This window comes from Pterocles gutturalis, unplaced genomic scaffold, assembly GCF_000699245.1.
Source record: "Pterocles gutturalis isolate BGI_N339 unplaced genomic scaffold, ASM69924v1 scaffold4163, whole genome shotgun sequence".
Classification (NCBI taxonomy): domain Eukaryota; kingdom Metazoa; phylum Chordata; class Aves; order Pterocliformes; family Pteroclidae; genus Pterocles; species Pterocles gutturalis.
The window spans coordinates 37,496-58,642 of record NW_010120193.1 but is presented as its reverse complement, the minus strand read 5'-3'; the positions used below and the strand labels follow the sequence as shown (position 1 = coordinate 58,642).

Here is a 21,147-nt window from a genome sequence, read left to right as displayed (position 1 = left end):
CATGTTCCAGATTTAGACACTGTTTTACATGCAGTCAGTAGAGAGAAGAATGATTCAAAGACCTAAGTGTTTTGCCTGTGGCTACTTATCTCCATTTCGTCTGTAAGTGGAGAGTTGAAGACTTCCCACAGAAATCCCACTGAGTGAGGAGCAGCTCTAGATGCAGGCAGCAGGAGACAGGAGATGCTAAGCTAGCAAATACACCGTTAAGGTTGGCAATCAAAACTATTAGCGCTCTTATGAGAGTCATCTTATGGAGTAACTTCTTAATGTAAAACACATAAACAATCCCTGTAACACACAGGTTTCCCCCGCATCCCATGGAGCGTTCTTCTCACTGAGTTATGATCAGGTTCCCTTTCGCTCAGCCTAACTTTGGTCCTGTAAGTTCTGTGTAGTGGTGGCAGGAGAGACCTGTTTGTGGGATCGAGAATATACCTCCTTTTCTTCTCTCCTTCCTATCCTAGCTTTGCTTTAGTCCAATGAATGAGATACTGTTCTGGGAAATATGAACAGGGGTTCAGACCATTCCAGAGGGAGGGCTGTGATCTCCCCACTTCCTGGATGCAAAGGGTACTCAGTATGATGTAAAAAGTGGACATTGCTGTGTCCACATCCCCATTTCTTAACTGGATTCCATGCTGGCAGGCACTGAACAGGAGAATGCTGGGGACTGGGCCCTTCCAGAAATGGAGGAGGAGTTTTGGCAGGACTGGTAGCCAGGAAGGCAGATGAGCTGAACATTGACAGCTAAATTCCACTGACAGTTAGGGTGCCATAGTAGCCAGAAGGTGAAGGCATTTGCGAGTAGGAATGCGTGTAATCTGAGCAGCCACATTTGGTTAGTCAGACCTCAGTTGTATGTAAGGCTTCTGGAACAGATGTTGAAGGAAAAAAAGATACCAGAGATGGAACTAAACAGAAAGGATATGGAGGTCTATGTGGATTTACCAAGGGCTGGACTACTACCTTTCTGTGACAAGGCAATGATTAATTGATAATTGGATGTCTGACAATAAGAACTGATTTTCCAAAAATGCAGAAGTATAGTCTGTCCAATACAGCCAGACTGCAGTGAACACTTAATAATGTGCTTTCTGTGGTATAATTAGGAGAATATGAGAAGAGCTCAGCAAAATGAAGACTGAGAAAAGACAGAACTTCTGCTGATAAATAAACCATGAGATTATGTTTTGAGCAGGAAAAGAACTGTGAAGAGAAAATATACTGCAGATAGAAAAACAGTGTATACAGATTACCCAGGCATAAATATAGGCTGAAAATCAGAATGAACTGTCTAGCTATCAGAATAGGAGAAAGCAGCTATTCTTAGGCCAGATTTTCCCAAACAGTAAGAGAGAAGGATAAAATTAATCTGGTTGTGTCCACTAACCCCTTCTTTTCTAGGGAAAAGCAGTCAAAAATGTCAGGTAGCTGTTTCTCAGCTTTTCCATGTTTCAGATGTTTCAGGTTTTATTGAGGACACTTGAGAGCTCGATAATGTAGAGTGTGCTTTGTGGGATTACCAAGGTTGTATACCAGCCACTCGTAGCTGGCCCTTGCTTTGGGTTTTGTCAACTGCTTTTGTGCATCCTGGTGAGAAGTTTGCAATGGCTTTGCTTCTTCCTTCCTGGTATTCTCCACTGGAGGGCAGGATCTCCCTTTCTAAATATCTGAATACAGTTCCTTGTAATTGAATACATGTACTGAATAATTGAATAAATGAATACAGTTCATTCTAATTATAATCATTCTAATTTGGCTTGTGGTTGAGCTGAAAGCCTGTGGAACTCTGAATCTTACCAGCAACACAGAGAGAAATTATATAGTGTTCTGTTTCACAACTTGAAAACATAAGCATGGCCTTTGTCAGAATATTTTACTAATGATGCCAAAGCCACATGCTAACATAAACATTACCTTCTCTTTTTGATTTAGTAGGCCTAAAATGCATTTTCTAGGGATAGAGATTTTGTGGTACCTCTTGTGTGTCACTCCTGCAGCTGTATGAAATCTTCCCCTGGCTGATGTGCCGTCTCCCTGGTCCGCATCAGAAGGCGTTGGCTTGCTATGATGTCCTGAGCTCCTTTACAAAGAGAGAGATCAGAATGCACGTGGAGCGTGGGAAACCAGACGAACTGCAGGATTTCATCGACTTTTACCTGGATCACATTGAAAAAGTAAGTATTTGTTCTGCCTGATCATAATGTTCATGGGTAATCAGGTGAAATGGACTATTAAATCATCCAGTCTGAGCCCTTCTGTCACAATCTCTTACCTTTCACTGACATCCTAATGTGAATCCAGTAACCAGGGACTTGCTAAATCCTTTCTAATTACCAATATGCCACAGCACCTTGCAATCCTTTCATTAAAGGGCAGGTTAATACATGGCATTTTTTCTCATTGGCACAAGTTACAAAATTATTTAAGGCCTCCAGGAAAGAATACTGAATTTCTAAGTGGATCACAAGAGAACTGGGAAGGTTTTGGGGAAACAGAATGGGATTTTCCAGATAGAGAATTTGGCTGGTAAGGGTTTGTCAAGAGAGGTTGCTGCAAGAGGACAGTTGGGTTTTGAGAGCATTTTGTGGGGAAATAATCTAGGAGTCAGTGGAGCTTCAGATAAGGCTGGAGAAGAGGAGAGTGCCAGGGTCAGTGAAGTTTCAAGCAGACAAATGGAACTGGGACAAATAAGGGCATTTTGGGCAGGTAGGCATAGTCGAGGTAGGTGGGAATCCGTAGGGTTTTGAAAGGCTGTAGGAGGCTTGCATAAGCTGTGAGTGGGAACACATATCCCTCCCTTTTCTAGACCTTACCAGGATCACTTCTTTGTCTGAATCTCTTGGGAACTGGATCTCCTCCCTAATCCCTGGGCTAGCAGCTGCCTTTCCCCTCTGGGACTTCTTCTACCTCCGCTTAATTACTCTTCCTTTCTTCTCTTCTCCACTGCAGTTAGGCCATATTCCTCCTCCTGTGCTGCTTGGTGCTAGGAAGAAGAAGAATAAAGGGGAGGAAGTGACAAGATGAGACTGGTGTTACTGGGGTGTGACAAGGCAAAAGTGGCTCAGAGAGCCAAACAAGATATCCAGGGTGGGAGGTACTTATCCTTGCAGCCCCTTGAGAAGTGGGTGGTGACTGCTGCTGCTGGGTGGCAGTGCTTACCTGCAGGGACATCCAGCGCCTCTTCCACATTGGTCATATGCTGGTTGCAGCAACAAAGGGCACCACAACCTCGTCAGGCTCTAAGTGCCAGCACCTCCTGGCACAGCTGAAACAGGGCTGTTGTCCTGGACCACTGCTTGCCTTGTGTACTCTCTTGTGTTGGCTCTGCTGCCATGCTCGATCACACCAGAGAGACGTGCATCCAGGGCAGAATGTCTATTATCTGTTTCTGTCAGTCAGCTCTTTAGTCTTTTACCATGTGTCTTATGAATACATCATAGCACTTGATTTCTTTGTTATTGTGGGGAATAAAAGCAACTATCTCATGGAACTCCAAATATATTGCAACTGTAAAATTGTCATTATCATCCAACCTGGTAACTCTATCAAAGGAACAAATCAGATCTCCTTGCCAAGATCTGTTTTCTGTATTATAATAAATAACATTAATTTGTATTTCTAGCTCATAATTCTTTATTAATTGATTCCCATATCAGCTGCTATGTTTTTATGTCCAGGGTGGATGTCAGCCTAACTGGCTTCTAGTTCCTTGGATCCCCTTGTTTTAAATTTTCTGATGCTGGCACAATATTAACCCATCTGGTCTTCCAAAGCATTTAACTGCATCTAAAGTGTTTCACTGCTGTTCTAAGATTTATGAGACTTGAACATCAATGGACCAGAAACTGTTTCAGCAAGCTCTCCTGGGACTCTGCTGGGTGGAATAAAAGGATTAAATGATGTTACAACGGGGAAAAACATCCTTTCCACTTTGCAGTTGCTCCACTGGCAAAAGAAGGGTTCAAGACCCCTGAGCATAACCTCCCTAGATTTAGACAATGAATTTCCCCCAACCATAGCAATGTTCTTTCATAGTTTCAGCATATACATACATGTCCTTCCACATGTAACTGAAAACTGTAAAACCCCAGAGCAGCTGTACGTGAGTCATTGTGGCCTTGTAGTGCGGAGGAAGCCTGAATACCGCAGGTTAAGACTTTTGACAGCCCAGTGTTCATTGCCTGGTGACTGTATTGCTTGGTAGAAAAGCTAAGTGAGGGAATGTGGCTTGAGGCATGAAGAATGACATGCTGTTGCACATCTTCAGAGGGACATTTACTTATGAAACATTCTAAATGTACCACTATTTGCACGATTAAGCCAATGATCCTTTTCTGTGGAGAACATGTGATTTAGCTTCATGATTAAGAGTGGAGTAAACATGGCCCGTCCATTTGTGAAATGTTAGTTTTTCGTATTGGTAATCATCTTTGGTGTCTAATATTTTTTTATCAATCTCTCTATATTGCACTATAGGCAGAACACACTGCAGCTTGGAACCAGTGATAAAATCACATTTAAACCTATTCTGCTTTTTCTAACTTTCATGTATAAACCTCTACTTTTTGTTATCATTTGCAGTCCAGAGAAGTACCTAGGTCTACATACAATGAAGACAACATGGTTTACTCTATAAATGACCTTTTCTTGGGTGGATCAGAGACAACAAGCACTACTTTGAACTGGGCGCTGCTCTATATGGTGGCAAATCCAGACATCCAAGGTGGGTAGATAAGCACTTCACAAATATATCTGATGCAATAGAACAGCCAAATCATAACATTTTCATGGGTCAAAGATTATTCCTAGATACTGGTATGTAACTAGTGGCACATGGACCTTTTTGTGCCAGTAGATCTGCGCTAGGCAGCACTGGTAGATGCAGAGTGCCTGAGTACAAGCTCTTCCTGCAGTCACAAGCAGAAGGCAGTTCCCAGAAAGAGGTAACGGTTTGGGAAGGATGCGTACGTACAGAAGGTTGTGGCTGATTGAGATGGAGGGGTTGAGGTCTTTGGGGACATGAAGATTCTGGTAGGGTAGGCAATGGAGTAAGAGGAGTGGAGTTCCTGTTTGGGAAGGCAGAGGGTTTGCACACATAATGCGTGAAGAACAGTGGCCACTGCTGCAGCCATTGGTGAGGTGCTGACGGTACTTCAACAAACCAAGCTGGGTTCTGTCTTAGCCACAAACACGACTGATGGCTGAAAATAATCAGAAACTGATGTGTAACAGTAGGGATGTCACCCTTTGGAAACTTACTTCAATTCTGCTTTGTATGGGCTGAGAATCAGTGATGGGGGCTACAGGGAGTCCTGCCCTTCCTTGTGCTCTGTAGGTCAGAAGAGTAGTAAAGATAATCACCTAAATCAGTTGGCAACTTTGATTTTATTTTAGTCCATCAGTCCATTTATGATCCCAAGGTGTCTGGTTGTCTGTTTAATTTGTGATTAACTTAATGTTGTGACGAATTTGAGCTTCTTGCAACAGAAATTACTCCAGTTGGGAGGGAAATTTGATGGCTCATTTGTTTTACCTATGTGTAAGTTAAGAAGTTTATTTGTAAGTCTAGCTTTTAAATGCCCATCAATCACTTTCATAGAGCACTAAATGAAAACCAAAGAAAGAATGGTCTTTCATCTTATCAGATGCTGGATAACAGAAATCTCATTGTTAGATAGCAGAACATGTGCAAATACCCAGAGGAGAACAGGGTTTTCAATAGAGGAAAGAGATGAAAATAAGAAAAAATAGATGAACTTGTAGCTGTCAGACAAGGAGAGCTACTTACTCTAGTGTGATTGCATGTTTATTATCATGCAATGTAATTAAGGTTATGAAAGTGCTGACTCACCTAAATAACTTTATTTATCTAAGTACAATACCTTGCACATGCTTGGGAAAGCAGGGTGTGTGCAGAATGATCCTTCCCAGGCTTCTTGAGTCATACATTGCATCTAGACTCTCATAATGAACTGACACCAGTATATCTGTCCTCATTTAATTGGTGGCTTCTTTTTTAACCCATTCATACTTTTGCCTGTGTTGATACCCAGTGACAATGTTATGCAGTTCCATCGAGTACCGTATGGAAAAGTTTGGCCTTTTGCCTAACCAGCCCTGAATTGGGGTCTCCTTGTTCTCTGAACTGCTGGAACAGAGAGGCATATTTAGACCTTTGCAGTGACTGAACACTTCAAATTCTACTGGATCCTGACCTAGTCATGCTTGATTTTGCAAAATAGCTCTTCATAGAAGGAAATTTACTTTACTTACAAATCTTTCTGGATATACATTTTAAATTCTGTAAGGTGCTTAAATCTCTCTTGGCAGGTTCTTCCTAACACAGGTTTTTGAAGGACTGCTGGCAGTCACTGAGCAGGCTTGATGAGAATGAGCACAAAATGATCAATACAGAATGGGCTTCCTTGTGTCTTAGTGTTGCTTCAAAGAGCCTGGAAAAAGACTAGATCATTTGTTAAAACTGCAATACATTTCTGTTGCGTGTGTACTGCCTCTCTTGAAGTTTACAAAACAGATTTTATACTTTTGTTAATGCTCCCAATAAGTAATTTAAATTATGCTATTCTTGATCAAAAGGCAGGTGCCAAGAAGCAGATCCATTACTTTTTAAAGGTATTTGGACATTGTTCTAGTTGGCATTGCTTTACTTAGCAGGTGTCCTACATAAGAACCATTCCCTTTTAACAGGAATTAGCCTTTTAAGGCCCAGATTCACCTGGCTTACATTCCAGAGAGCTGTGAGCTCAGTGGTTCTAAGTGTCTGCAGGTGCCTGAGGCACCTAGCCAAAGGAAAACACAAAGATAAATCACTTATCTCTTGCATTTAAGGGTTAGTAGGGCAACTCTTTAAGAGTTTTAAATTTTTGAACAACAAATGTCTTTTCTTAATTTACAGTCAAATAACTTCAGACCCAGAAATAGAGCTCCCGTATGTTTAAGCTATTGGAACACCCTGCTAGTTTTATTTTCTTTATAAAAGTTACTTACATTTTTATATTAATTTTGTTGTTGTCCTCATATTTCTAAATGGGAAATGTCTTTGAAAATGGAATCAGTGAAAATACTTGACACTTTTTTCCATTCCGGTGAATTTCAGAGAAAGTCCAGAAGGAGCTGGATGCTGTTCTGGGTCCTTCCCAGTTAATCTGCTATGAGGATCGGAGAGAACTGCCCTACACAAATGCTGTGGTTCATGAGGTTCAGCGCTTCAGCAACATTATCTCGGTTGGCATGCCCAGAGTGTGTGTGAGGAACACTACAATGCTCGGCTTTCACCTCAAAAAGGTACAGACACAGTTTCACAGACCTTTCCTGCATCAATAGAACAAGGTGCAGATTAAAATCTGTTTGTGCCAAGGTCATCTTCTCAACAGCAGTGGGGTTGGATACCTCTGGGTTATAGCCTGGATGGGAACAGGGACAAGAAACCATCCGCCAGGCTGATGTGAGTGACGCAGCTCTTGGGAGAGAGTTATCAGTAGTGAAAGATGCCCCTGGATGGAAAAGGGGATTTTAGCAAATGTTTCTACAAACCAATGACGACAAAACCTTAGAGGTTGATACTGAAGGATATTGTGATTGATTTGTGCTGATAAGGCATTGGAAATATTTCTGACTGATTTTTTGCCTGCAGAAAGCCTGTAAAAGATCCAGGGAAAAGCATGAAAGTTTGCAACTAGTTTTCGTCAAAGAGACTAAATCACAGAAGCTTCTAATTTTAGAAGTGAAAATGAGTTTAGTGTAAATCAAGATGTTAGTTTCTACTGATATGGCCCCTTTCACTGTCAGGTTTGGACTGACATTCTGAAACAAAACGACTTCATGTTCCTCACAGTTCCTACTGGGGAAATGAACCTACCAGCGTACTGAACTCTGAAAGTAAGCTAACGCTGGTCTCACCGAGCCGGTTCTGACTGCTGGGGCAGGATTGACAGCCAGAACTGAGCGAGTGTTTTTCTCCTTTCAGGGCACCATCGTTCTTCCAAATATTGCTTCGTCTTTGTATGACCCAGAGCAGTGGGAAACACCTCGACAGTTCAACCCTGGTCACTTCTTAGATAAGGATGGAAACTTCATGAGCCAAGAAGCCTTTTTACCATTCTCAATAGGTAAATGGACTGACAGCACAAACATTAATGGTTGGACCTGGGACTGCAGAATTAAGATGTCTACTAAAAACCTATTGGTCTTTTATTTTAAACCTCTTTGTGGAAAAGAGTGATAAAATCAACATGATTATTTTCAGTAACCTTTCCCAATCCAAATATAAACATTTGTTTTACTGAACAACTAATAACATGGAAAAAGAGAGATGTCCTGAACAGACGTATATATCTGACTTGCCTTATTTTTGGAAGGAAATTCTCTGCTAATGATTATGGGTATTGATTTAGGGCACACATTTCAACACCAGACATACATTTGGAAAGTGCTTGCAAGCAGCTGTGCTGGTGCTTTCTGCATACAAAACTGGAACACGACATCTCCCATGAAGAGCAAGTCCTTATTCTTCATTTACATGATTGAACAAATTCCTTTAAAGTCATCAGTCAAATGATGATGAGGTTTTTGAAGTAACTGAAGCAAAACTCAGAGCAGAAGGGACGCACAGTTATCTATATCTGCAGATAGGCTTCTTTAAAGGCAGGATTACATGAAGTTTTGTATCATTGATTGCATTAAGTCTTACAGAAATTCTGGACTCAGCAAAAATACTTTTGCTTTGTGTGAGGATGAATACGGTTGCTTTTGAGGTCAGAGTAATTTGTTCACTCTCCTTCCCCTATTCCTTCTGCAGGGCACCGTGTGTGTTTGGGGGAGCATCTAGCAAGGACCGAGCTCTTTATTTTCTTTGCCAACCTGCTGCGGGCATTCACCTTCCGGCTCCCTGAGGGCGTGACAAAGATCAACACTGAGCCCATTTTGGGGGGTACACTGCAGCCGCACCCATACAGGGTTTGTGCCATTCCACGCTAGGGTGGACATGTGCAGCATGTCACAGACCATCTATTAAGCAATCATATTTACTTTTGTGAATGTACATCTTGAGACCATATAATGGGTTTTTTTTATCTTGGATATGAATTTCTGCTCCGAAAGCCACCTTTTGTCTATAGCAGATAATTATGTTCAGAGCCTGTTACCTGCTGTTGAAGGTGATTTTTTTTTTTTTTTTTAAATAAAAGGTCAAATTTTGATCTGGAACACACCATCATTCTCAGCCATAAAAGCATTATGCAGTTGCTGTCTGGCCTGGCAGATTTAAATGTGGTACACTGGTGAGCAAATGACAAAATGTCAGACTTCAAAAATTAATTCATTATCTCAGAGTTTTCCTGTTTTCAAAAGCAGTGGAGTTTGGAAAAACATACTTGGAAAAAACCTCTTTATATTCCTGTCATCACTCGTAACATTTCAGTCAACTTTTTGTTGGTGGTCACTAATAAAAGATATGAAGGAAAAATTAGCAACTGGTTTTATTTATGGATGGCTTACAGTTCACTGAGAATTTCTAGATTTGATGCAGCAGAATATGTATAAAGCATCTTTAGATCTGCCAGAGGATAATTGGTTTGAGTCAGTAGAGAAAAGGTGCAGGCTGAAACTCGGTGAAGAGTGAAGATTCACAGACAGGATTTCTTTAGGGCAGATACTTTTAACATTTTAAAATTCAGCCAAGTTGATTTTGGGAAAGTCCTTTCTAAAAGATAAACTGTTTACTCCTGTGAGCTGACTCCTGTCAGGATCAGCACTGGGTGGTTGCTACGGCAGCTGCAAGGAGCTCTTCCAAGGGGCGGTTTGGGTGAGGAGCCGGCTGTAATTCGAGCTGATGGTAAATTGAAAAATATACGTGGAAAATACCAGAGATACTTTTTAATCACCTCAGAAGTTCAGCAGTATGCCTGAGGCTACAAAGACTTGTCATATACACACGATACTGGTCAAATTCAATGAGAGTCTATAATAGCAGAAAAGGAAAAAATTGGTTCCTGTGCTGAATATATATTTATTTGTCTGGAAAAGACTTGTAAAGTGAACTTGTCCCTCATTAATATTCCTATTTCATGGAGAGAGGATAGGACAGCTAATCAGACAATTGTCTGATAAATCAGTTATCACTAGATGTTGTCCACTGTGTGACTGAGATTAGTTTAGGCAGTTTACCATGAATCACAGATTTAGACTGTCTCATTATTTCTCATTCAATAGCTGATGGAACACGGCATCAAAATAGTAAGCACTTGATATTTAGCTGTTATTAAATTAAATGGCAGAATAGCACTAGTGAAAATATGGAAGATCACATCCTGACATTTTATTTGACAGAAAACTGTGTGCCCTGTTAAAAACTGGTGTCAAAGTCCCTGTGGATTTGCATGTGTGCGCGGATAGATAAGGCAAAGCAGAAAATGCTGTGATCTGGGGATGGTGGAGCTGTCATTGCTTCTTAAAAACGAAGCTGGGAACATCAGTAGTATTACAAGCATTAATGTCACTGCTGTGTGATGCTGTCACTTCTGATGGCCCCATGCTCCCCCAGATACCCTTCCAAAAGGGACACTCATAAATAGGCCTGAGATAGCAGCTGGCCCAGGAAGGCCTGTACGCAGCCGGAGCAGGTGGAGTTGTCTGAACCCATAGGAATGTCACAACCCAAAACAATGGGCATAAACACCACCTGTCCGGATGCTCAGGAGGAGATGCGGGATGCTTCAGGGGAAAACTATGCATAGTAAGTGGGTAAGTTACTTGTGCGTGGTTGCGCTATTGTTTACCTGTGACAGGAACTGCTCGTTGGTGATTTTTAATCCGTTGTGCACAGATGCCTGGCAGAAGAGAGTCCAGCACATGAGGTGTAGCAGCAGGGTATCGGCGAGGAGGCTCACAGCGGGGAGATGGAAGAGGTACGCTTTTCAGAGCCTTTGCGTTTCTGTTCTTGCCTGACCTATTTTAAAAGTGGTTCACTTTAGCTCATGTTCTAGGAAAGCCTGGTCTTTTTGAGCTTTTCAAAGCCTTTTAAAGCCTGGCTGATGTTGCCACAGAAGGCAAACAAAGCTGAGAGCAGCTTTGAGAGGAGCCCAGCTGCCTCTCCCATGTTCCATGCTAACTCTCTCAACCTTGACTGCATGGTGCCTCCTCCGTCAGGCTGCTGAGATGTGTCACTCCAGTACTGCTGGTCCTAAGGGATGTCTTGCAGATCTCCACCATACCCTTCATTCCTCTCTCTCCTCTTGTTTATTACTTCTACATTGTTTCTTTTGGTTTGCTGGGGCTCCATTTTCGGGACCAATGAGAGGGATTGACACTCTTTTTGCCCTCTATATCAGGGATGCTAACCAGCCTGCTAGTGCCAGTGCACAGCTCGGTTTGTTGCTCGCCACCGTTCTCTGCAATGGCTGAGGTTAGTTGCCTCTTTGCTGAGCTCTTCCTGTGACTGCCCAGAGCAGCACCACGCAACTGTTCAACGATACAGCGGAAGATCTGGCTATAATGGAAAATATATAAGATGTAGAAAGGCAAAGTTGAAGATTTTGGGTTCATGTAGCTCTTGGAGAGGCTCAGAGCCTTTTGACACCATGATGCTCATCTGTCTCCCTTTCCACTGAATTCTGCAAGGACACTCTGAACCCGGAGGAGTTATCTGTGGAGGTGGCTTCACAACTCTGTCTCTGGAGTAGCGCATGTCAGCAGGTGGGAGAGGTGATCTCCTCATGTATAAAATTGAGGCCGAAATTGAAAAAGAAAAGGGAAAACATTTATGTCTTTGCTCTAAAGGCGTTTGGAGAGAAAGCTGTAATAATTATATCCATAATCATAAGTGACAATTAACACATGTAGGTCAACTTGATTTTTTTTAAAAAATGAGAATTTTAACTTTGTTAAAACGTGATTTTCCTGAAATTAACATGTAAAATGTTTTCATGTTCACAGATCTTTACTCAACAGAGGAGAAAACATTTTCTTAGAGGTAAGACTTTAAGAAAAGTAAATCACAGCTTAGTGCAGAGATCTTTTACAATATACCTTGGCCTAGGTATATTGTATCCTTTTTTTTGCCTGGCGATAATAAAAAAGAAGAATTCTAAGGAAAGGAAAAGGGTAAGAAAAACAAAGCAGTTCCAGCCATAGTGTTACTGAGAATTTAATTTTTTTCCAGTATCAGCTAGAAGACAGAGCAGCAAGAAGATGTGAAGACTTGGCAAATCTTTAGTAGCTCAAATTTTTTGTCTTCTAGCTGTTTGCTTTCTGAACTGACAACTGTCAGCTTCCTTCTGTATCAACTAAAAAATGTGATCGTAAATGTTGTGATTTGGGAGTGTGGGAAGGTGGGACTGCAATGGAACAGCAGGAACACATAAAATTAATTATATTACTTTGGTGGGAGGAGAGAGCACACTGAAAAAAAACCCAATTCAAGCAGTTATATCAAATATCCTGTTGAGGAGAGGGCAGAGCAGTTGCACAGCTGTGTTTGGACGTTAGGACCGAGACTTTTGACTGAAAAAAACCCCAATTCAAGCAGTTATATCAAATATCCTGTTGAGGAGAGGGCAGAGCAGTTGCAGGACCAAGACTTTTGAACTGGCTGTAAATGCCCTTGCTCAGGGAGCAGGAGCAGGCCAGCTCAGCTGTGCAGGGAGCTTGCTGCCCTGGTTTGCAGTGGAGCATTAAGCCCAGGCAGGATTTTACCTTTTTGCAGTGGGCTTCTTCCTGACGTCAAAGTTAAATCTTGCAAAGCCAGCGTAGATGTTTCTACTCTGCACTGTGCTGTATCTGCAGGAAAAAAATGGACCTTTCCCACATTTGAGAAGTATTCCCCTTTAACAGGGACAGAAATGCGGCTCCTATGCAAGAATAACAGAAGGGCAAGGGCAAGAAAGAATGTGGAGTTCTTTAATACAAATTCCTACATTAGTAAGAACACAATTCTTGCTCTTGTTTCTTCGAGCCTTAACAAACATATTCCAGTGTCTGCACAGTGTCAGAAGCACAACCTAAAGTGAATGCTTCTGCACTGTCTCTTTCCATGAAGAGTTTGCCAGGGACTATTGAGATGAGATGAAAATTTCAACATCTAGAACTTCTAGATGTGTTACCTGGCACATTTTCTCCTTGTATCCTTAAAGTTTATGCACAAACCAAATATAAGTAATAAAGAATAAAAATTCTGTATTTCAGTAGCATAATGAGGAACAAGGAAAATGCTGGTTTCTTAAAGCTGTGGGACATCAGGAAGGCTCTCCGGCAGATGGAAAATTTAATGTCTTTTTTGTCTTTGGTTGTCATTGAAAATGGCAATGGTGACCTGGAGGACAATACATTTAACACCACTGATGTTCATGGAAAATTTCTGGCTAGATTAGGAAGAAGAGGTTGGAAAATAACTACATAAATGTGACGTTTTCAAATTGGCTGGGCTGATTCATCCCAGGGTACTTAGGGAACAGTATCAACCTCGGCAATATTAGCAATTATCTATGAGAACCTGTGGAGGATGGGAAAACTTCAAACATTTGCTTGTCCTCAGAAAGTAAGCGAAGTTGCAGTGTTATAAATCAGTCAGCCTGATTGCACTTCTCAGAATATCCTGGAAAAATAATCAAATTGTAAGCACTGAGAGGAAAACAGAAAGAGTCAGTACTCACCAAATAATGTCAAAGTTACTTAGGTTTTTTTGATGACATAGCTAGAGGTCTGTATTCAGGAGAGAAGCCATTAATGTAATTCACTGCTCTTTAACGTGGCTTAGACACTCTAGGGAAATTGGGGTACCCAAAGCTTTGCAAATCTTTATGGAAAACTCAGGAAATATGTATCAATAGTACCATATCAACCTGTAAAGATACACTGAATGGGATTCTGTCCTGCATCTCGTACTATTCAATATTTGATCAAGGACCAAGATAGTATAAACACCAAGGCTGGGTAAAGTCTAGTTTGTCAGTGCCATCAGATCCCAAATTGATGCCTGCAGCAAGGTGAGAAACAGGTATTTGCAAACTTGTCATGGTTCACAGAACCATTTTATTTGGATTTATTACCTTTGTGAGAGCATGAAGGCTGTCGTAACATGGATACTTCTCCTTTTCAGTTTTAATGTCAGATAGCTGGAGAGGTAAGGATGACCCTATTCCAACATCTCTCATTCTTCCCTCCTTCCTTTCTTCCTGGAGTGTCAGTATGCTCTGGGGAGTTTCTCTGGGATTTTCTCTTGATCATTATGCTTCCCACAGAGCAGCAAGTTGCAGCAGAAAAATATGTTTTAATTTTCCAGTGAGTCAAAATATCTCTAAAAGCCAGAGTATTCAAATTCAAGTCTGATGTCCTAAATTAAGATGTTTTCATTAGATTTTCTTGAATAAAAGATTTAGTGGGAAATTAGAAAGTTTTCATTAAGAAATTTCTGAGAGGCGTTGTTTGAAACTGTATTTTTCCATTAAGATCAGCAGCCTAAAAAACCCCCAATGAACTGGATTAATTTGAAATAATATTTCATCTGAGTTTGGTGTATCTTTTTTCGTAGTGAAAAGCTTATGAACTGGTCCTAATATCTGCAAAGAAATCTCAGCCTGTGGTATTTTTAGCCAATGCTCCAGGAACTACTTATTTGCTGTCCTGCAGTGTGAGATTCTAATGTTAAAGGAATAGCAATAATAAAATTGCAGCCCTTTCCCTGAATAGTTTATGAGATACAGGAGATGAGACAGGGGACGAGCTAATAATATGAATATATTCTGGGGTCAGTTGGAGATATGATTATATTCTACAAGGAATACATTTTAAGGAGCATTACAAAGAAAATGAAACATTTTGGACTGTTTTGTATGATATTATTTTTAAAATAATTTTTTAAAATACTATAAAAATGTTTATTCCAATGATGCAGTCACATGAGCATAGGCTCTGCCTTGTAAATTCGTCTTGGATTCACAACTGTAAGCTACAGGTGACTCTAGTTTGTTGTATAAGGCAGGCAGCTTCCCTGAGCTCATGTTGAGTGGTTTTAGGCAGGGACAAATATCACAGCCACCACCCTCCACTAATATTGAGGGTATCAGTAGCTTCAGCACTCATGGACAGTAATCAACATCCCAGAGAAATGCAGACCATTGCTGCGGTTTAAATGATGTTACAAGTTTGAAGACTGCTGTTGAATTACGGGACCTGCAGGCAGAGATGAGCAGGATTTCAGGCTTGCCGCTTTCTGCCATTATTGTGGCGCTGGCCTGAGTCATGGCAGAAAAGGACACATGGCTGTGGGAGTTCACTGGTTAGATATCCAGTCCCAGTGTGTGTATTTGGTCCCACGCTGCAGTTCAGGGAAGCTGTCTCTGCGCAGCCTTCAGCCTGCTCAAGAGCATCAAGCAGCTGCTAGCGGGAGTGCTGGTTCATTCAGCATGGATCAAGTGTGAATTCTGCAGCACGAAATTATCCGATTTTAATATTTCAGCAGTGCATCCTCCGAAGAACCAGGCAGAGGGCAGCAAAGGCCTCTTTGAAAGGGCTGTGCCTGCATTGCTGTCACCAGCTTAGCAAGATCCAGCTTTAAACAAACCATTTTCTCGAGGGTACGCTGGAGTTCATTATGTGTTCATTTGCCATCAGCAAGAGAGCGGTTGAGGATTGGAAGAAACTGCCATACACAACCACTGATATTCAAATACTACAATATAATGTCCTTAACAGATTTCTTGGAAGCTGGTAAAGCACAGTATCTGTGGGTTTCTTGACTACTGGCTACATGGGTATTATTCACTGTGACTGTGCTCTTCTGCCCTCTGATCAAGATAAGAGGTCCATAATTTTCTCCGTAGTCTCTCCTACGTAAGGGAATGCTGTGCACTGAGGAAGCTCTGAAATAAATTACGGTGTGTCTTGCATGAACCCACATTTTCTCTAGGTGAGATAGTGGCATTAGACCAGGCCCAGATGTTGGAAAAACAAAGTAATTATACAATTTGAAATGGGCAAATCACATCCATGAGGCTCAGAAGCAGAACATTTGTTCCATTTACTCTGTCTCTCTCCTTTATTTGCTGTTAAGCACTGCCAAGAGCAAACAGAAGACTTTGCTATAGTTAAAAAAAAGCCCACCAAACACCGCAAAAAACAAACAAACAAACCAGAAACTGTTGACTAGAATAATTCTGGCTATTGTTCATAAATTTTAACTTGTTTGTCGTTTTTATCCAGCTTTGCAGGTGAGCTTCTCCAGGAAGGGAGTCAGTTAGGTCTGAAAATTACTTGTCTCTTATCTTTATGATGTGTTTGACAAGATGGGTAATACAGAGCTGACCAAAATTATTCTCCTTGACCAATGCTATCACTTGATCAAAGAAAGCCCTGTACTCCATGATGAATCTGAACAGTAGAAAATGTCTCAAGAGATCAACCTGAAGCCCTTAACGAGTAAAGACAGAGGACTTTTCTTTCCATCCTTCCCTTTCTGAAAGGTGTGTTGAGCACTGACTCCCTAGTGGGTTACTCTGTGAGTGCAGATGTTGGGAAGATGATTTCCATGTGAGGACAGGTCACAAGGAGTGTAATCGATCATTATTGTTCAAACTTTTCTCACATCTGTCTGTGTTGCAACCTGTGTCGCTCCCATTGACACCTGTTTGATTGCACGTTATGTTATGAATACCTGCTTTGTTACGTGCACGTAGTGCCATTTTCAGGCTTTAGGAAATTCTGTATTCAAGATTGTTTGTGGTTTTACGTTAGTCTCTTTGTAGACTTGCATTATGAGGCATGCTAAAATTTCATTGCTGTTTGATCACACGCTGTGTTATTCACAGGTTTCCCAGTGGCAGGATGGATGTTGCTAATTGCAGAGGCTGCCCTCAATTTCTCTACACCCTTATCACCCAGTGGGTATATTCAGACTTGTTGCATCACCAAAATTCGCACAGAACCAAATACTGCATGACTAATGCATCCAGAGCATTTCCTGTGGCTTCTTTATTGTATTGTCTGAATGCTGCATAAAAGATAACAAATCTTCAGAGCTCCAGGTACCATCACCCTGATTTTGCTAATGGGGAAACAGTCCTTGTAGCTGCTACGCCAACGTTGGCAAACAGCCATGTGTTCTCCATTGTCTAAGCTTAGGGCCCGAGTCTTTCAGCAGCTACAGCACATATTCGCATTTGTGCATCAAAATATTAAAATAAGAAAAAATTGAATATTTATATTCAAAGCACACCTGCAGTAGCTGCGAGTTGTGAGTACATTGTGCTTCTCCAGACCTGAGCTTTGAGTTCTGCAGACACCAATTAAGTGAATGGGTAATTGGCAATCACTACATCTGAAGGGCAGGGACTGTGACTGGCCCAGCGCTACACAGGCATTCAAGGTGAGAAGCCAGCTTTCAAAAGTGGTTTTCTGATGGCTTGGCCAGAAGATTTTCTTGCTATCTGTCTTTTCATGACAGCATCAGAACGTACATGGGAGCGATGGAGGCTGAGACCACAGACAAGGCTTTCTGTAACCCGTATTTGTTCACAAAGCAGCAGCTGCCAGGCGCAGTGCGGTGGTTACATGTGTCACATAAAGACTTGATGCACACTAAGGTCTGAACCGAGCTTCGCCATGGGAAAAACAATTTTTGTTCTTGGATATCGCTGTCCACCTTTCACTGAACTTGAAAAATAAATTCAAACTGGCATGTCGAATTGCTTATTTAGCTTGAAATTAAAATATGCTGGGATGCTACATTCCTACATGTTCAACTAGTACTGCTTGCTTTAGTACAATTACACTGGGGCCTACAGTAAGGGGGACATAAAACTTTGTTACAGTGCTCAGCTGACAAGTGTTTTATTTCTTTGTATTTCAGCCTTGTGATCTACCATTTCTATGCTCTTGTTCAACTGCTGGTTGAAGGACAAGTTTTTTTGAAAGCTTGAGTTAAAAAGCAAAAACCAAAACCTGTTTTAGGAAACAGGATAAAAAGTTTTTCAGTTCTTTTAAAACTTTTTAGACCATTGCTATGAAGAGTTCGGAGTTTGTTCTGTTTATAAAAGCAGTTTCATTATTGTTTCCAATTGTAGATGAGATTTCCCTGAACATAAGGCATTTTTTTCAAAATTCAGTGTTGGCACTATTTGTTTGTGATTCCAGTTCTTGTTTGGTCATACAGCTCTCTCTTTTGCATCCATAAACTGAACACCACAAGGATCGCTGGGGATAAAACATGAATTCATTAAAAGCAGTTGCAAATGTGTCGTACAATTGTGACCACATTGCTTAGAAGATTTTGTCCTAAAACAGATCAGACAGGACACATTTGAGGGGTAATGCCTGCTGTGCTGGAGAACTTTGCTTGTGACAGAATTAATGACATCCTTCCTGTTCAGCCTGGAACATGTTATTAAAATGGGTGAGGAAAAGATGAGCAGTAGAGGAAGTGTATGTGTGATGCAAGTATTTAACAGGGTTAAATCTCTGTAGGAAGGACTAGGAGGGAAAAAAAGTTTGGCCTTCACATTGCTGCGGGATTTTTATTGTTTTATACAAATAAGTGGAGAAAAACAGCTGTGAAACGTAGACAAACACCATTCTCTGGCCTTGCTTTGTGTCTGCTAATTGTACAGTTTCTGGAGTTATAATATGCAAATCTGTAAGTACAAACTCCCGTGCTGTTTTGTCTCCTGGTTTCTATCAGTGTGATCTCCTAGTGAAGGTGGACAGGAAATACCAAGTGAAATAGCATTAGAAATTATCCCACCATTTTTACAAATATTTAATAGGAGAGAGAAGGACATATTCCTTAGTAACACTGCCTGTGGGGCTTACGGGTCACTGAAGAGATCTTATTCTTCCTATTTATGAATGGATTTTTTTTTTCCTAACTTGTGCTTTCCAGGAGCTGATCCAGCTCAAACAGGTTGCAGATCTGTAGGATATCTTCACTTTGGAGAGGTCCCAGACTGAAGTTTGAGCCGAGCAGAGACATCCATCTGCCCACCCCAGACAAGCTGCCATGTGAGCTGTGCCTGTTTCTGGAAAGTCCCAGCAAATGGAAAGGGTGAGATCACTTTGATGTAGAAACTGCCCGGAAATACTCAACTGTCCTTTTAGTGCTTGTCTCTCTTGTTTCCAGCACTGCCTTGTGAATCTCAAGTTTCTTAGAGCAGCAGAGAGCTACTTTGTGCACATGGCTCTTCTGGCGGTAAGGAGTGGTATGAAAAGCAAGAAAAATGAGGGCAGAAACCTGACACAAAAGGACAAGATCTGAGAAATGCGCTTGAAGGCTTCACAGAGGTTTTGAGGAGGGGTAGCTGATCTCTCAAGTACATGTCCTGAGAACCTCTGCAAGCTGAGTGGATTTTCCAGTTGGTGAAATGGTTCTGAAGAAAACTCTTTCCAGAAGTGCATACACTTGGAAGAAGTTGCATTTCCTGCTCCCTACTTTTCTCCAGTTGTACAATAGTCCTTCAGCCTCGCAGGGCAGCTCTTTTCTCCTTGGTCCTGAGGTCCAGGACAAGCAATGTGCTGTCCTGTGCATGTTCAACATCCCCACTCTGCCACAAATCCTTACTCCAGCTATAAAAGTAATGAATATTTAGGATCATACAGATTGTTTCCTGTGGTAGAAGATGGCTTTCCTGGTTTATATGAGAAACTGGGGCAATTTTAGTGCAGAATCTTAGCAGTATTAGTGCAAGCAATAAAATTTCTTGCAGCATAATATCTATAGGAGGAGCAACAGTTTTAACCTCAAGCGGTATTTCTCAATCTGTTTTAACTCAACACCCATGGAACATTTTTTTTTTTTGGGAAAAAAGACCTTGTGGACTTTGCTACTGTAATGCACAAGCAATAACACAATAATTGGAACAATAAATAAAAATTAGGTCAATTATTTTTTTTTTTTTGCTTGCTTAAGTTTGGGGATGTGTCCATGTACTGCAGTTACTTCATGCGCAATCTATTGAGAAACTTGTCTAAAGGACTGCATTTTCTTTGCCAGCGTCGGCTGCTAATGTCTTGCATATTAATTTGTTATATACTATCAATGGCTGCCACCCAACTTACCCTTTCATCCATAAGTAATTGTCGATTGCTGAAAGCTGCTGAGGGTGCTTGCCATCTTTCTTGAAAGTCACACCAGCAGAGTTGCTATAGATGCTGGAAGTTATTTCCTGAAGGCAGAAGACGTGGAATGGCAAAGCCATAAGCATTGTCTGAGGGTTTTCTTTCATAGGTTCATAGGAGATTCTGATAAACGTGGAGGGGCATTGATTAGCCGTGTCCCTCCCTCCCTCAGGGAACTGGCAGAAAAGCAGCACAGAGGCAGATGCTGAGAGAGAGGGCAGATTAACAGGGCTTGTTGGGGCACAGTCCTGGCTGGAAAATCCATTGTGAAGGGAATTTCTTGCCACACACGGTGTGTTGCCCTCGGTCCCCCTGTTCTCTTCACATTAGCACCTCACAGTGCAAGTCCCCATCATTCCACTGCCCTTGGAAGCAAGAAGAAAAAACTTCCTTGAACAGAATTCTGGCCACTGCACTCTGAACGTGGCTAATTGTCACAGTGCTACTTTAGCAAAGCAGATGTCCTCTGTTAGCAGCTTAATGCAGTTAGTGCAGTACTTTGGAAGGTTGCTGTCCCTGCTGCCACGCTGGAGATTTAGGAGCGTGTGTGTGATGGAGAGTTATTAAGCTCCTGTGATACTGCTTATTTTTTTTCCCTGAAGATACATAAAATCAAATACAGAAATGTCACCTAAATCTTTCTCCAAAGTATTATTGGAGGCTTATTTAGGTTGCTAAGTCAACCTCTCCAAGCTGAAATGTTATAGAAGATAGCCCTGCTTGAGAAAAAGCCTGTGACGAATGATGGTGTCCCTGAAGACTCTGAACCGCCAGTCACAATTTCAGGTTTGGTCAGAGGATGTATTATCTTCTCGTGGTTACAAGCCACCCTGGTCCTCTGTAATGCCCATGTGGCTGCTTCTATCTCAGCCTTCCCTTGGTTTCTACCTCTTGTTGCTTGACTTCTGCTTGCCACACCCTAATTAAAGACTCTGGGAGCTGTAAGCACCTGACTGCAAAGGATTTACAACGAGAAGTGTAAGGTGGAGACAGGCAGTGGGGCTGGTATAGCTCCACTTA

At 41.5% G+C, this 21,147-nt stretch overlaps 1 protein-coding gene across 1 annotated transcript; it reads left to right on the top strand.

Moving 5' to 3' along the window:
- Nucleotides 1–2,003: 2,003 nt before the first annotated feature.
- Nucleotides 2,004–9,003, top strand: LOC104464157 (cytochrome P450 2J2-like; the record flags this gene model as incomplete). The annotated part of the gene is made up of 5 exons (XM_010076793.1): nt 2,004–2,180; nt 4,588–4,729; nt 7,124–7,311; nt 7,994–8,135; nt 8,825–9,003. Coding segments are annotated over 5 exons (828 nt in total), but the record flags the coding sequence as incomplete, so codon positions are not given.
- Nucleotides 9,004–21,147: the final 12,144 nt, after the last annotated feature.